The following is a 16,629-nucleotide window of genomic DNA, read 5'->3' as shown; positions in this document are numbered from 1 at the left end:
AGAAGAGAGCGGAAACGCAGCCATTCTCGCTCCCCTCATCACAGAACCAAGAGCCGTAGTGCTACTCCTGCACCAGAAAAGAAAGAGGCGACTCCTGAGCCAGAACCCTCTGTGAAACCAAAGGAGACTGTTGTTCAAGAGGCAACTTCAAACAGGTAAGTGGGATAACTTTGTGTGTAGAACTGTGTATTACCTTTTAAAAAATGGAGATTATCTTAATACCTGTTCGGGGCTTGACTTGGGGGAATGCGTGCTTCTCCCTGTCCCCCTGCATTGGCAAAATAATTTATTTAATAATCTTCAGTAAGATTTCTTTTGTCCTCTGTAGAATTCTAAAGGCAGAGTGCTTACCTGCCACTGTGGTTTCATTTTCCTGGTCATCTTTGCCACTTCTGACAATGTCATCTTGTTTTCTAGCAAGTTGACACATAGCCTGTGCATTACTTTTTTCCTTCTCTTTGAATCATTGTACCATGTTCTAATTCTTTTTACAGTTTTGGAGCAGGATGTCTAACATATTGTCAGAGGATGGGCAGGAGAATGTTTGTTGTAGGAGAATATCTTGGCAGCTTCTAAGATGTGACTCCAGGGGCTATGGTTTGTATGTGCTTATAAATTAACTCTTTATTTTTAACAGTGATATCCCAAAAGCTCCTAAACCTGAACCTCCTGTACCAGAGACTAAGGAAACTTCACCAGAACGTAATTCAAAGAAGGAGAGAGAGAAGGAAAAAGAGAAGACTCGTCAAAGATCCCCAACTCGATCCAAGTCAAGGTCAAGATCTCGATCACGTTCTCCATCTCATTCGCGACCAAGAAGGCGTCATAGATCACGGTCAAGGTAGGACTTCAATTTGTGTTGACTGTGAAGGTTGAGAAGTGAATGTTTTCTTCTGAAGGTGCCACTTAATGTAATGTTCTCAGTTAAAGTAGTGATGTTTTTAGAGATGTTGAGCTATGGGGTGTTTTAGACCAAATCAGAAAGAGGCATTCAGTGGATGAATGTGCTTGGGAGTTGTTTCCTTCCTATCGGTTCATGAGAAGATGCTCACAGTGACTAACGCTGGAGAAAGAATGGGGTGTTTAATGCTGAGTATGGCAGTTGTTGGATAGTGGGAATTGTGTAGCCTTGTTTTAGGAGATAGGTCTGATGATGATGTAAGTTACTGCTTTTCCTTTTTTTTTTTTTATTATTTTACCTCTTAGTAGAGAGGTGTTGGTAAACTTTAAAGCACTGATTGTGTCTGAATGTACCACTTTGCATCCTAATCTGAATGCTACTTTAACATGATGCACCTGGAGAAAAGCAACTTTACGCTCAGTGCCCTGAGGAAAATTTCCTCAAATCTGAAAATTAGATAGTTGCTTTTCATTTGAATTTTTGATTGTGACAGGTCTTACTCCCCTAGAAGGCGACCAAGCCCAAGACGACGGCCGTCTCCAAGGAGAAGGAGCCCTCCAAGGCGAATGCCTCCCCCACCCAGACACAGAAGAAGCAGATCCCCCGTGAGGCGGTAAGATTCCCTTTTTTGAGACACTGAAAATGTTAAAGAAGGGAACATTAGTTGTGGGGAATGAGCATTATCAAAATTACCTTGTTCACCTTATCTTAGTTCTGTCAAGTGTATGATTTGAGTGATGTAAAATCTGCAGTGTCATTATTTCGAAAGCGTGTTGTGGGGAAACATAATAGTAGCTGTGAAACGATTTCTTTTGAGTTGAAATAGTGATGAGAATTCCACCTTTTTGAATAGTGGCAATTTCAGAACTGTAACTTCTTCAAATGGCTCTGGATAGCTCCCGGTGTAGATTGACATGACATCTTTTATGACTTTTTTGCTTAAGAGTAATACTTTTTTTTCCTGCCTGGGGAAGAAAATTAGAACAAGTAACTGGATTTTACTTGTTGGCAGTTTTTTAATTATGACTTACATTTCCATCAGATAAAATTAAAATCAAAATTCAAATTAAATTTTGACTTGAAATGTGTTTCTTCTTCATGTTCTTAAAATCTTCAAGGTCTTCTCTCTGGAGGTTGCATTTTTGACAGCATAAGCAATTGTTATAGTAGCAAAGCTGTGAGTTGCTTTGCAAAGAAAATTATGTACTTATGGCAATGTCAAAATAGACATTCGTCTTCATAGGAAGAGAATAGATTCTTACGCTCTTCATAGGAAGAGAATTAAAGTGATGCTTCCTGTGTACACTAGTTGTTTGGTTTTGGGAAGGAACAGTTCTGCCTTTTTATGACAAGGTGATGATTTTTTTTTTTCCTGAGTTTGTGAAGATGTTCATTTCACACAGTTACTGGGAAAACTGTGGAAAGTATCAAACATGTATGTTGCAAGATGTACAAGAGCTCCCTTTCAGCAAATGTTTATCTCACTCAAGGTAGGGTTTCTTTTTTCCAGGTTCTCAGGAATTCTGCAGCCAAAGGTGGATTCTGCAGGTACACAATTGCAACAGAACTTGCCACAAATTTTGCCGCAGAATTCTAGAGGCCCTACCTTTTTAAAATTACAAAGTAAAGATGAAAGACTAAAACATAAGAATGGATAGATTGATTCTGAATTAAGTTGTCTGAAATTTTTACCTACTGGTATAAAAACTTTTTAGTGTACTTGCACACTAAACTCTTAAACAGATCTGTTCTGAAGATCATTAAATCACATGTGCTAACACAGAGAACTCTCTTAACCATCCAAAAGTTAGAGAGCCCAAACAAAACTAATTGCTCCCAGGAGAAAAGCTTAGTTGTAGTCTGTAGATTGACAGAAAGCAAGCAAAGGTAACACTAACAATTTTTTGCTCACTATGTAGTTTAAAAATAACTGTGAAAGATTGGTTGTTATTCTCCTCTTCTACAAACCAAGTGTTGAAGGCTGTCCACCATGTTTTGGAAGTGCTGTTGTATGTGGCTCTATATATGTGCTTGCAAACAAATGCAATTCTGTGTTCATGCTCAAACATTTCTCAAGCTGGCTAGTCAGAATCTAATGTTATATTTGATTTACAGGAGAAGACGATCATCAGCATCCTTATCGGGCAGCAGCTCTTCCTCCTCCTCCTCACGTTCCCGGTCGCCACCAAAGAAACCACCTAAAAGAACTGTATCCAGTCCTCCTCGTAAAACGCGTAGGCTCTCTCCTTCGGCGAGCCCTCCTAGGCGGAGGCACAGACCATCCCCACCAGCAAGTCCACCTCCAAAACCACGTAGGTCTCCAACACCACAGCAGTCGAATCGTGCAAGAAAAAGCCGTGGCTCTGTTTCACCTGGCAGAGCATCAGGTAATCAAATAAAAATGTGTATTCTAGCAGCTTTGTAATTTTGTGGTTTTGTTTTCTCAAAGCTGGTGTGTACAGTTTGTATGAGCAGGAAATCATGCAAGAATGTAACAAAATGCAACTGACTTATTTGTCTTTTAGCACCCAAACATAAGAGTACTGAAAAAAGAGAATCTCCTTCGCCAGCACCAAAACCAAGGAAAGCAGAACTGTCTGAATCAGGTATGGCTCTCACTTTTCAGCACTCGTTTTGGGTGGGGTTTTTAGTCGAAAATGCATGACGATCAAAGGCAGTGGTAAAATGCTGAAGCCTCTTGGATAGACTGGCATTGAAAGCAAGAGTTTTCAGAAATACAAAGATGATCACTCATACCGCCTCAAATACTCCATCCAAGCTTTCTTGGAAAAAGCTCAGCCAAAGTGTATTCTAGCCTTAATGTTATCTTAAGATTTGGAAAAAAAGAGGAAAAAAAAACCCCACAAACAAAAAAAACCCCAAACCCACGCTTGATTATCTACTGTAATATGACTTTGCTTCTGCCTGCAAATTTGTATCTTCAGTTTAAATATTCTGTCCATGTATGTACCTTTTCAGAAGAAGATAAAGGAGGTAAAATGGCTGCAGCAGATTCTGTTCAACAGAGGCGTCAGTACAGAAGGCAAAATCAACAGTCTTCATCTGGTACGGATGACATAGATTTCCTAAAACTGGATTGCAGTTAACTTTTGCAGGAAGTAGTTAATGTTAAGTTCAAATACTGATGAAAATTACTTTCTATGTGCACTGCAGTGCTATTGTAAAGTTAATTCTAGATTTACCACTGATAATGAAGTCGCTTCAATAACTACTCATGAAGAATAAAGTAGAAATTCTGAGGGTTATGGTATATCTCTTGGTAATTGGTTTACATCTTTAAAATTTGCACTTTTAAACTCTTACCATCACACACAAATGCTGTTTGCTATGGATTACTTAATCTGTTGTTGCAACAGGTTATTTCCTAATATTTTGGACTCTTGTATGCTTGAGATCAGTCAATTAACCTGGGCCTGGTGTAGGTTTTTGTCCACTCAGTGTTTCTGTAAGTACCTGCAGTTCACCTTTTAAATTACCTGGCTAGTCAGATTATGTGGACAGTTAGGTTGCTGCAAATATTTTTATCCAGCTCCGATGGATTTATTTATCGCTGGACTTCAACTAACATTTTTAGTTGAACTGCTTTTAAATAGAGGCTGTTGATTTTGTGGGAGAGGAGGTTAGTACTGCAGTTTAAACTGCAGTTATAACCCTATCAGTAACTGTGCTAACAGTGTCGTGAGGATCATTTTCCAGAGAGTGATTCTTCTACGTTTCTAGATTCTGGTTCTTCATCCTCATCTGAAGAGGAGAGACCTAAAAGATCCAATGTGAAGAATGGGGAAGTTGGTAGACGCCGACGCCATTCACATTCACGCAGTCCATCACCATCTCCACGAAAACGACAGAAGGAATCCTCCCCTCGGTAATTTCTTCTTAAGTTGAATGTAACTGATGTCTTTTTTGTCTAGCTACTTACTTAATGTTGTTTATCTGCTATGCAACTGTCAGCAAATACACAACAGAATTAAGTCATATCCAGTTTGCCCAATCTTATTTCAAGATTGCAGTCTTGTTATGCTCATTTGGTAAAAATTACTCTGAACTTTATTTGAATATGTTCATTTTTGCCTCAAATGTACGGCAGATAGATTTGCTTTGTTTTGTTTTTCCTCCACTGCTATCAGGATGCAGATGGAAAAGAGGTGGCAATCGCCAGTGATGAAAAGGTTGGTTAGAAGTTAATCTGTTAAATAGGATTTACATGTAGAAAATAATTTAGACAGGCTCTCATTTATTTTGTCGTGGATAAGTACTTGCTGTCCTTTGTCCTTTGGACTTGTGCGCTCAAAGTAGTAAGTTGAGGGAAATTCAGACTGATGTGTTCCTTAATGCACTGGATCTTGGACCATTTCACTGGCAAAAAAAAAAAAAAAAAGAGGAACACCTGCTCTGTCTCCTTCATTGTTCACTATTTGTTAGTTCACATAAGGCTGTAACAGCTAATAACATAGATGATGTTAGCATCTTACTGATGTCTGAAAACAACTGAATGCCTGTATTCTTCAGGGGTTTTCTTATTCCATGTACACAGATTTGAAAGGTGGGTGAGCATTACTTTGTATTCTTGCTGCCGTTGGTGTTCTGGCTAAAACCCTTTCCTAGACTTGCAACAGGTGATTAAGATCTCGATGTTCTGGGTCACAGATAATTGGAATTTTCAAAAGTCTTATTCCTGTGTTTGTTAGGTATTTGGAACTACTGGTAGCAGGCTAGTAGTGAACACCTGCTTTATTGGGTTTTTTTTATGTAGGCAATATTATTAACACTTTCAGTTGTGAAATAGCTTGCTCTGTGTTGATCTCAGAATATAGGAAGGTGCAGGAAGCTGGATGCTTGATGAGTTTATTAATCTGATGTAATGATCCTTGTGAGCAATCTGTAATTAAGACCTAGCTAGAATATAGTTGCAGTGTACATAATGATGTATGAGATTAAGTATGACTACTTCTACAAATGTAGACCATTCTAATTATGGATCTTGTCAAACAATTCTATGTAAAACAGGTTGGAATTCAAAGATCTTAATCTGTTTTGCAACATACTGAATTCACCTGCTGCCTGTTGTGTAAATACACGTTTAACTAGGGCAGCCATGGCATTTGAAGGCTGATGGTTTTTTGGATCATAAAAGAATGTTGTCTTTTGGAGCAAACTCTTATCTATAAAAAGTGTAACTCGTTGCCTGGAGAACAACAGCCAGCGTATTTGAAATCAAATCTCAGTTTATGTAGATGAGCTGCTTTGCTTTTTCATCACTCTCATTTTTTCCTTTATCCAGTCATTTTATCTGAATTGCTTTTTTTAAAAAAAAGAAATGTTTTACTTTACAAAATACCAATATTCCTCTCCTTTAAAACTCTGGGAAAGTATGTGTTTGACTGAAAATTTCCCGTCCCAGAAGGCTGTTGTAAACCTTGCAGAGCAGAAAATGGCTCATTTTGTGAATAATTTTAATCCAGATATCTGCAGTTTAGCAACAACTCTGATTTTTCTCTGCATTTCAAGAAATTAAGTAATTTTGGATTTCAGATCCATAGATAAAAGCTATTTTCAAGAGTACAGTTTCACACTGTTTAATCTGATCCATCTTCGGACTGCTGCTGAACGCAGTTTTGTTCTGCCTGACACAGCTGGGCCTTCCTAGTTTCTCCCTTGTGCTGGATGTAGCAGTCGCGTCACTGCATGATGACAGAGGTGGTTTTGTTGGATTAGTTTCCTGGTGGATCAGTAAGCTGGTCTGACTCATCAGATGATCACCAGATTCAGTGCAAGGGAAATGGCAGAAATGAGCTTTCAGGAGAAGAAAATGAGAGGGAGTTGGGCTTCCCCTTTGGCTACAAATAGACCAGGTTAAGCAGAATGTGAAGTTGTCTCATGACTGCTGTAGTTGGTTCTGAGAATTACAGTAAAATATGTGTTGTCTCACACTCTTTAGAAAGACTTGAGTATATTTGTTTTCCATCAGTGGTTCTAATAGAATTTCATTTTGAAGTGCATGAACAAGGTGGTTTTGTATAGTGAAAGCAGAAGAACAAACAAACAAACAAAAAATCTCATGGCTCAATTGCAACTTCTCTGAGAAATCCCTTTATCTCTTTAGTAGGAGGAGGAGAAGTCCATCGCCCCCCCCAGCCAGGCGGCGACGCTCTCCTTCACCTGCCCCTCCTCCTAGGCGGCGGCGGTCACCTTCATTACCTCGTCGAAGGTAGTGTGTTGCATTTTTGTCATGAAGTGGTTGCTCTTGATTTGTTGACTTCCAACTATGACATGTAAAAAAAAATGCCACAATTGAGGAGACTGGTTCCTTGATCCATAGATTGCTGAGGGGAATCTGGTTGTGCTAGTGAGATTTTCTGTGGCCGGTGTGTGGCCTGGATATCATTTGAAGAAGTTTGGTATTAAATCAAGTTTTAAAGAATTTTTAGAGGAGTTCTTTTTCCCTTCTTTGGGCGAATTGCAAAACATTTCTAAGTAATTCACATGCCTATGTGGCACCTGAACATTTGTTTTCTTTGTAGGTCTCCATCACCCCCTCCACGCAGACGCTCACCTTCTCCACGGAGATACTCTCCACCGATCCAGAGACGATATTCTCCTTCACCACCACCTAAGAGAAGAACGGCTTCGCCGCCGCCGCCACCTAAACGAAGGGCATCACCTTCTCCACAGTCAAAACGCAGAGTCTCCCATTCACCACCGCCAAAACAGCGGAGCTCGCCAGCTGCTAAAAGGCGTTCACCTTCGATATCTTCCAAGCACAGGAAGGGATCTCCTCCCAGTAGGTCCAATCGGGAAACACGTTCTCCACCACAAAACAAAAGGCATTCACCTTCACCACGGCCTCGAGCTTCTCATACCTCTGCAAGCCCACCACCACCACGAAGGGGAGCTTCAGCTTCACCCCAGAGAAGACAGTCTCCATCTCCAAGCACTAGACCCATCAGGAGGGTGTCAAGAACGCCAGAACCTAAGAAGACAAAGTAAAAAAATCCATCTTTATTGTTGGTGGTTTTGTGAGGGTTGTTTTTTTTCTTTTGTTTTGTTTTAATGCAGTGGGAATAGCTAGGGAATTGCGTTAAAATGGTTCTCATACCTTGAGATTGCTCAAGTGTTGGTGGCTCTGTTCAGCTTCCACCATCATAACATTGATTTTGGAAGTTGATTAGATTGGAAGCATGTGTTAAAATAAAGTGCGACATGGGGAGAAGCATTAAAGAGGCTTTATGTAGGGTTTGAGGGTCGAGAGAAGTTTTGTTCTTAGCTTTGGTTAAAGAAGAATAAACTTTCTTAGTTTAAAGCTAATGGCAGAAGGGAACCAACACTTTTTTTCATTAGTTCATAAATCATTTCATAATGGGTCATCCAAGAGGGGGGGAAAAAACCATTTAGAATTTTAGCAGTTTTCTTTAGTGTGCTGCCACTCTTACAAGCAGATAGTCAAAAGTATGATGCTGGCTTATGAATTCAGAAAGAAAATGTAGCTGAACGTATTGTCTTGCACTCGTTTTTCATTGGATGGATGATAAAATAGCACTGCTATTCTCTTGACTTTTAATGTGGTTATAAATTAGTCATATCAGAAGAAAGGGAGCAATCATTCCTGAACAACAATAGTAGTATTGTTTAACAAGCTATCGAGTTGCAGTATCCTTTTGCATTATGGATCCACGGTGGTATTAGATTGTTTTGCCTTTTGTAACATATGCCGGCGAAGTAACTAATCATTTTTTAAGTGGCAGCTTAACCAACTTAGAAGCATATATGTTCATCTGGCTTTTTTGTTAATTTTTACTTTCTTGTTTTGTCTCTTACATCTCTAACACTAGAATCTAAGTGTAGCTCTTTCTGTTTTTAAGGGCTTCCACGCCAAGTCCACGATCTGCGAGACGGGTGTCTTCATCACGGTCTGCATCAGGATCACCTGAGCCAGCACCGAAAAAACATCAAGGACCTCCATCTCCTACTCGGTCTCGTTCCCCTTCTGCAAACTGGTCACCTGCAAAAAAGGCTAAAAGCCCAACTCAGAGCCCATCACCTGCAAGGGTATTTGTTTGCTAATAAAAACAATACTGTTTTGGGTTATATGGCAAGTTATTTTCATGAAGACTTAGCTGCTGAACAGCTCTAAGCTTATTCACATGGGGAGAAAAAGAAAATCCTTGGAGTGTGTGTGGTTTTTTTTTTTTTTCCCCCGTAGTTAAAAACTTCTTAAAAACACCTTGTAACATAAATTTTTCAAACTTAACATCTCCGGGTCTGGAAGAAAGTGCTATTGTATATAAATTTTAACTTCTGGAAGAAAAGGCTTTCCATTTCATGAGTCTACATGAGTTTCATGGTCTACAAAGTGAGGTGTATCTTACGCTTAGTAGTCTTATGTGCAGACTCGGGCTATTCCTAATAGGAAGCAAACTGATTGATTGGCATCCTTATCTGTTCTCCTAAGGTGTTTCCTAGGGACACTTCCATTCTTTGCCAGAGGAGCGTTTGAGGGAGTTAGACTCCACCTGCAGTATTAATTTTTATGAAGAAGCTTGCCTGTCGTTGCTATGACCGGCATATCGAGTTTGCACGGTGTTATGTTCTGTTTTAAGCAGACACAGCACAGCTGTGCGTTACAAAATCTGTCTTCTAGGATTGCTTCTGTCAGTTGATTGGGAACGTGACTTTCCCCCAGTTCTGAAGACGGTGTTGAGTTTACCGAGTTTCAGATGTCACTCAGTCCATTCAGATTTCCCAGGATGGTTGTGGGCTTGTTCTAACAACATTTTGAAGCTTTAGGAATGAGTTGTAATACCTGTTGAATTGTTTGTTACAGAATTCCGATCAAGAAGGGGGTGGAAAGAAGAAGAAGAAAAAGAAGGATAAGAAGCATAAAAAGGATAAAAAGCACAAGAAACACAAAAAACATAAGAAGGAGAAGGCTGCGGCGGCTGCAGCAGCGGCTGCAGCAGCTGCAGCAGATACCACCTCAGCACAGGAAGACCAGGAAGCAGAGACAGAACCCAAAAAGGTAGGAATTTGGTACCTTTGCGTTACTTTTAGAGAGTCCAATATAGGAAAATCGGTGGAGATGAATGTGCGTAGTACTCTTGGTGGTCTAAACACCAGTCTCACTTCAGAAATGCTCCTTAGTGTCTCCTGATTTTACTTGATGATTTACAATAGCGGGAGGGCTGCGGCCTGGCTTAGCTTTCAGCGTTTGAGGAAATGCTTTATCTTTTGTTTGAAGGAGACAGAAAGTGAACCAGAAGACAACCTTGATGATCTAGAAAAACACCTGCGGGAGAAGGCACTGAGGTCAATGAGGAAGGCGCAAGTGTCACCACCATCCTAGGCTGAATCCTTTGATATAATGTACATTTTATTTGGTTTGTACTCAGAATTCAATTTCAAATTGCTAAATGTGTTTGAGCTTTAGAATATAACATTTGTTGTAATAATTGCTAGGTTGAGGTTCACCATGTACAAAGGGCATGGATTTACATTACAAAAGGTGTCCACAGTGTACTAGTGACATTCTTTCATTGACAGTCAACATAATTGCATTTAGAGTGAGACTTTTTAGAAGCAGTAGGAATTTGTTTTGAAGGTTTTAAACATGACCGTCGATTCCCTAGTTTCTTTGAAATTCAACGAAGCCTTTAGCATAATTTGTGAGGGTCCCATTTGACTTCTTTTTGTATCCACTTACATTACGCTACTAACCTTTGTGGTTTGTAAGCTTGCCCAGAAGTAAAACCACTGCAGAATTACCAAGGAAGTACATATATTTTAATGCTTTCTACTGTTGCCTGTATAGTCTCCATTAAAGCGACTCAAGAATAGCAATTTAGAATGGTACATAAATGAAAGCATGTTGTTTACCAGGACACTGTGGGTTTATATTGATGTAACATGTTGATTTGGAACACTGGAATTTCATTTGTATTTTTATGTTCTTTTTTTAAAGGGCAGTTTCCATGATCAGCAGTCCCAGAAAAATTCCTTCAGTTACATAAATTTTGTTTGTGAGATGTCGTTGCCCCATTCATAAATCTTGTCTCGTTACGGTTCTTCTGAATGGTATAAGCAACTTTCAGAGATGTGGTCTTTGAAAGTTTGAGGAACCTGAACTTTGGATATTGTCATGTTTTCACTGTTTTTTGTTTTTGTTTTTTTAACTAAAGCTATATAAAGCTTGTGGATTAAACAAAATAAATTTCTAAATTTAAACAGATGTTGGCTATTTTTATATGAACATTTACATTTGCTAATCAGCTTTCTTTTGTACAGGGTTAATGAATACAGATACGAAAAAGTATTTGATCCAGTATGCTGGCTTCTGAAAAATTGGAGCTTTTGTTTTTCACTGTCCTGGGGTAGCAGAAATAGCCCTTTGTTAATTCAGTGATGCTCCTGTTGTGTCTGCACTGGTGTTCTTGCAAAGCAAGAGTAAAACAGTCTACCTGGTCAGCGCTCTGGTAGGATGGATAAGCTTAAAACAAACAAACAATTTGCTGGTGAGAATTGCTTGTCATAGCAAGTAAAATGTTTCAAGGTCCTGCAAAAAAGTAATGGCAGGTTTGCGTTAACTTAGTTACAAGCTTTAGTCATGTAAACACTGGTTTGAATGCTCATCTAAAGAATCCTGGTGGCTCGCTGCCTCTCTCATAATCATATTTGAAACTTGCTGGATTGCTACTGTTGAATTTTTTTAAAAATTCAAGCTCTGTTTCTGAAATCAAGTCAATTCTGAAGTCTGAGGTTCCTCTGGAAGGAGGAATGGAACATGCTTTTGAAAATTTTTGTTGTGCATCTGAAGTAGATGTGATGTGCACAATTAAGTGTAGATATTTGATTAGTCTTTTTACTTGACATCGTGTAGGGTTTTAAAATAAAACAGGTATTATGTAGATAGTGGATGGAAGGGGATATCTTTAAACTAGCTTTCTTCTGCACTTCCTTATATGCTGAATCTTTTGTTTCTTAGCATAAGTATACATTGTATGCTAAAGTGCTTGTAAACTTAGTTCAACAACACTTGAATGTTGACTACCATCTGTTATTAAATGTGTATAATAAATGCCAAGAACTTTCTGGACAAACACATTTTAAAAAGTACATCTGAGTTAATTTGGTGCTTATGAAACTACAGAACCTAACAGCGTATTGTGCGAATCTCTTTGCCTTGTTCTTTTTTTTTTTTCCCTGTGATGTTCCTTGGCAGCACAAATGATTCTGAAATTCAGCCTTAAAAGACGATACGTGTGCAGTCTTCACAAGGAGTTAATGCTTCATTCCTTATAATCTGAATCTTACTTTCATCTGGGTTTTGTGACCTCTGTGTGCCTTTTAATCTAAGGACTGATAGAAGTTCTTTAAATATACTCAGTACCTGAGTCACTGACTGCTTATCTTCCCTTGTACCCATTTTTCATCTCCTGCCTCCAGGACCGCACTTTGATAAAGGGCTTCACTGTTGATTTTGGACAGGTCACGAAGGAAGGCCAGGCCTTCCCAAGAATGCCAGGTGTTCCCCCGCCTTTTTCTGTCCTTTGGAATTTCTATTGTTAGGTGCTCCTTCCTTCTCTCTCTTCTATTTTTTTTTTTTTAACTTCTATCCATATGGTTTAGGCTTAAAAAGAGCGATTAAATATGCTCTTGAAGAATGTAACTTCTGAATTGTATTTAGTATTTTAATTCCTTCCTACTTAGCCGCTCATTCAAATACTAACATTGCATTTAAACACCAGTCAAGTGATAGCAAGCCTTCTCTTGTCTTCTCATGAGCTATTACACTTCCTTGCTGCTCTAAATGCTGCTGCATAGACACTTTCTAGCACAAAATCGCTCTGCTAGGATGAAGCCTTCGGCATTTGTCTGTACTGTGAAACTCCCTCCTGGTGAACTGTTGACTTACATCACTGAATTCCTCTCCTGATCCTCTGTAATCGAGATCCTGTCATCCAAACCCAAACTTGTCTGATCTGTTCACCGCTCCATCTTCTTGGTTAACCTCTTACCTCTGTTTCTCAATCCTTTTATTTGTAGTCGTGCTGCTGTAGTTCAGAAAGTAACCTTGTGCAACATGGCAGAACCTCTGGTGCACCAATCTCGCTTGCTCTTTCTGTTCTGAGACTGCTAACGCTGTACGTTTGCTTGTTCGTCAAGGCCACCTTCCTGAAAAGACACATACCTGGTTTAGATAAGTGACTTGCTGCAATAATTATATCTAACTATGCCAAAAAAAAGAATCAAGTTTAATTGGGCTGTATAATTTAGATGAAAATGAGTCTGCAGGAGTGAACGTAAGGATGAAGCGAGTCACTGGCAGGTCAGTAGCTGTAGCTCATAAAAAAGAAAGATGTATTTGTTATGTCAACAGACGGGACAATAGCAGGTGTGTGTGCAATAGCTTGAAGCTTATAGAAACTCAGTGTTGGATTATTAAATTTTTCCACTTGTGTGACTTTGGACATTTGCCTGGGGAGGTCTGTGCGGACTGGCTTCGTGAGCTTCACCGCTGCCGCTTTACACTCTGAAACTGATTTATGAATTGCCTTAGTGTTCGGGACAAAGACTGTTCTGCCGCTGGTTTGGAGAATGTCTAGTACTCCCCGAAAGCTGATGTAATCTGAACGATAAATAACAGCACTAAGGCAGAGTTCAGCGCTCAGGGCCCTAGCTGTAAAACTTGGCACGTTAAAGCTCCTTGCTCAGCTCCGCGTTGTCTGACGCAGGTTAATCCAAGCAGAGGCCCGGACCTGGAGGGCAGGCGAAGCGCAGGCTGTGATGGGAGGAGCAGCCTAAACATTACGTGCTTTTTTGCGCTCCGCTGACTTCCTTCTTCAAACGCCGAACCTACGAATAACGTGTGTTATGGTGTAAAAAGCAGTGCTATTGGAAGAGTAGCTTTTGGCAGGGCGTCGGACTGTATTTTGATTTTCATTTTGGCTGTCGTGTGTGATAACGTACGTTTTAGTATAGCATCATCTGCTTGCAAAACTGAATCCTCTGCTTGAAGCCCGTTGTTGCGCATCACATGCACCCAGCAAGGCAGTTGCGGCGCTGACAACGCTCGCTTCCCTTCTCAGCCGGAGTCCAAAACCGCGGCAGAGGCTTTGGCAGGCGAGGGAGAGCTGCTGCTCCTTAGGGTGCTGCCTTCCCACCTGGCTTTCCGGCTTTCTCCACTTCGCCGAACAGCGACTTGGTTTCCCTCTTGTACAATTTTTTTTCTTCCCCCTCCCCTGTCCTATTCACAGGAGTTTCCAGTGGAATTGTTTGTTTCTCTTGATCAGGTCTCGGTCATTGTAATAAATTACTGTGAAAGTAGTATACCTCTTTAAGGATAATAAAAAGCCTGTTCAATCTGAGAACAATGGTGTAGGCAGTTGTGTATTTCCAGACTTTAATCAACAGTTTGACTTTTGAACTTCTTGCTTCAGCTCTCCCAGAATGAGTTCAGAGAGGTTTGTAACTGCTGGAGCCCGTTCAGCGGCGGCGTGAAACCAGAAGATGGAGATCGTTGCCCCCCGGTACGTGATGTCCTGGCAGTGACTCCTACCCGAGCTCTTTCTGCCTCGGAAATCAGATAGCCGGCTGCGTAACACGCGGCAAGAGCATCGCCTCTGTCCTGCTGCCTTACGCTCCTGAACGCATAGCGTACATGAACTGCCGATCTTGTAACCCTGGCTTTTGTTTCAAGCTGGGTTCTGGTTGCAAGAAGCGGTTTGATGCTTTCTCTCGGTCGGGTTGAGTTCTGACTCGACTCAGTAGCGTTTCCTTCTAGTCAGAGTGAAGCGTAGCTAACATCCATCATGCTTAAAAATCGTGTGGTCTGCTTGTGATAATTTGTTTGCTTCCTTGGTTGCCTGGAGGCAATCAGCATGCAAAGATGTGGGCGAATTCTTTATGTGCCCAGTTCTGTGCGTGGATTGAGCCTCGGGAAGATGGCTGGGAAGAGTGAGGTTTCATTTAATTGACCTTAAAATAGAACAACCGGTACCCAGCTGGAGGCGATCTGACTTCGTTCAGAGGAGTGGTCCTCAATTCTGCACTGTGGGTTTATTCGCACGTTTGGCTGGTTTGAGGGGTGGGTGAAGGGAGCCGGCGCAGAGTTCCGTAGGTAACTCGGAGGCCGTGCGTGCCGTGCCGGTCAAGCAGCTGAAGATGCTTATGAGAAGAGGGATTCGCCTTGGGGGACCTGTGTGGTTTTTTTGCCTTTAAAGGAAAGTATTTTGGGGTTTCGCCTTAAATGCAAGCTGCGGTTATTGCAGGGCTTGCCTTTTGGGATAGCCTTGAAGAAGCGGAGGTGGGAGCTGCTCCCCGAGCCGCGCTCTTTGCCGGGGCGGGGTGCGCTTCCTGGGACGGGGAGTGGGAGGGCAGGACTGCGCGGGGAAGCCACCTCTGTAACTGGATTCAAAATCAAAACTAGACTTCAACATGTTGCAAGAACAGTCACCCTTCAAAATGGTATCTGTTAAAAGTCTAATGTATGGTTATCTATTGAAAAGTTACTCAGTGTAGAAACTTTCAGAAAAGGAACCATAGAATCATTTAGGTTGGAAAAGACCTTTAAGATCACCTAGTCCAACCATAAACTTAACACTGCCAAGTCCACCACTAAACCATGTCCCTAAGCACCACATCTACACATCTCTCAAATACCTCCAGGAATGGTGACTCCAGCACTTCCCTGGGCAGCCTGTTCCAATGCTTGACTACTCTTTCCGTGAAGAAATTTTTCCTAATATCCAATCTAAACCTCCCCGGCGCAGCTTGAGGCCATTTCCTCTCGTCCTGTCGCTGGTTACTTGGGAGAAGAGACCAACACCCACCTCACTACAACCTCCTTTCACGTAGTTGTAGAGAGTGATACGGGCACGAAGCCTTATTTTTAGGAACACTGGCGCAGGACTTGAGTCTGTGGCCCCAAGCACCCAAAGATTTGGGTGTTTCGGTAGGAGAAAAGTGTTATTAACATTGCACAATAGTCTTTAATCAGGGGTGGCTCTTCCCCAAGAGAAAGTGTAGTTTCTTCACGATGTGAAAAGGAAATAGCATCGGGCTCCCTTGTCCCGTTCGCTGAAGCATCAGCTGTTGATGGCCACTAATGAAGAGCAGATGCGTAGCGTGGCAAAGCAGTAAACATTTTTCCAAAGAAAAATATACAGAAAATATAGAAACTTTACCAAAACTGTTTTAAGCTCTGCACGTGTTGAAGGAAGAGGTGTGCTTTGTGCCGTCTTGAACTGAGAAAGAACGGCAAGAAAAGTACAAACAGCAAAATTCCTCAGACGGATTCAATTCCTGGCAGTGAAGAAGCAGCCGGACTGAGCTTGTCCACAAACCTACCAGAGTAGCATGGGAATTGTTCAGTTGTTCAGCTTTTGAAGAGGCAAATGGCTGTTAAAATCATTGGTTATTGCAAAACAACTGAAAAAAAAAATGTTCTCGTGTTGCTTTTGTTTTAATTAACTTTCACCTAAAGGCTATTTGGCAAAATCATGAGTAAAAATTGTTGTGGTAATCAAATGCATACCTTTTTTTTTTTTTTTTTAACAAAATCTGAACACGTATATGGTAACTGTGTGCGGTAGCAGCTTGGCGTACAGGGATGGTGTGTCAAGCTCACGAAGAAGAGCCTCAGCTTTAGAGTCAAGAGACTACAGATGCGTAAATCAGGCGCTTAAGGGCTGTACCAGTTACCTTCCTTAGGAAAA

General features: G+C 40.9%; 1 protein-coding gene across 13 annotated transcripts in view; it reads left to right on the top strand.

Moving 5' to 3' along the window:
* The window catches only part of SRRM1 (serine and arginine repetitive matrix 1), an 18,738-nt gene extending 7,539 nt beyond the window's left edge, over positions 1-11,199 (top strand). For 9 of the 13 annotated variants that reach the window (XM_075721931.1, XM_075721944.1, XM_075721940.1 and 6 more), the window contains 12 exons: positions 1-155; positions 638-841; positions 1,395-1,514; positions 3,017-3,288; positions 3,427-3,507; positions 3,881-3,967; positions 4,643-4,787; positions 7,026-7,130; positions 7,444-7,905; positions 8,782-8,968; positions 9,744-9,938; positions 10,158-11,199. The exon at positions 1-155 is cut by the window's left edge and continues 46 nt beyond it. In XM_075721931.1, coding sequence (XP_075578046.1) covers positions 1-155; positions 638-841; positions 1,395-1,514; positions 3,017-3,288; positions 3,427-3,507; positions 3,881-3,967; positions 4,643-4,787; positions 7,026-7,130; positions 7,444-7,905; positions 8,782-8,968; positions 9,744-9,938; positions 10,158-10,262 — 2,118 coding nt within the window. In that variant the 3' untranslated portion in view covers positions 10,263-11,199. The remainder of the gene's footprint in view (positions 156-637; positions 842-1,394; positions 1,515-3,016; positions 3,289-3,426; positions 3,508-3,880; positions 3,968-4,642; positions 4,788-7,025; positions 7,131-7,443; positions 7,906-8,781; positions 8,969-9,743; positions 9,939-10,157) is intronic. The other 4 variants (XM_075721932.1, XM_075721934.1, XM_075721933.1 and 1 more) reach the window with 4 other exon arrangements.
* Positions 11,200-16,629: the final 5,430 nt, after the last annotated feature.

The sequence above is a fragment of the Pelecanus crispus genome, chromosome 16 (assembly GCF_030463565.1).
Source record: "Pelecanus crispus isolate bPelCri1 chromosome 16, bPelCri1.pri, whole genome shotgun sequence".
NCBI lineage: Eukaryota > Metazoa > Chordata > Aves > Pelecaniformes > Pelecanidae > Pelecanus > Pelecanus crispus.
This window is presented reverse-complemented; position numbering and strand designations above follow the sequence as displayed.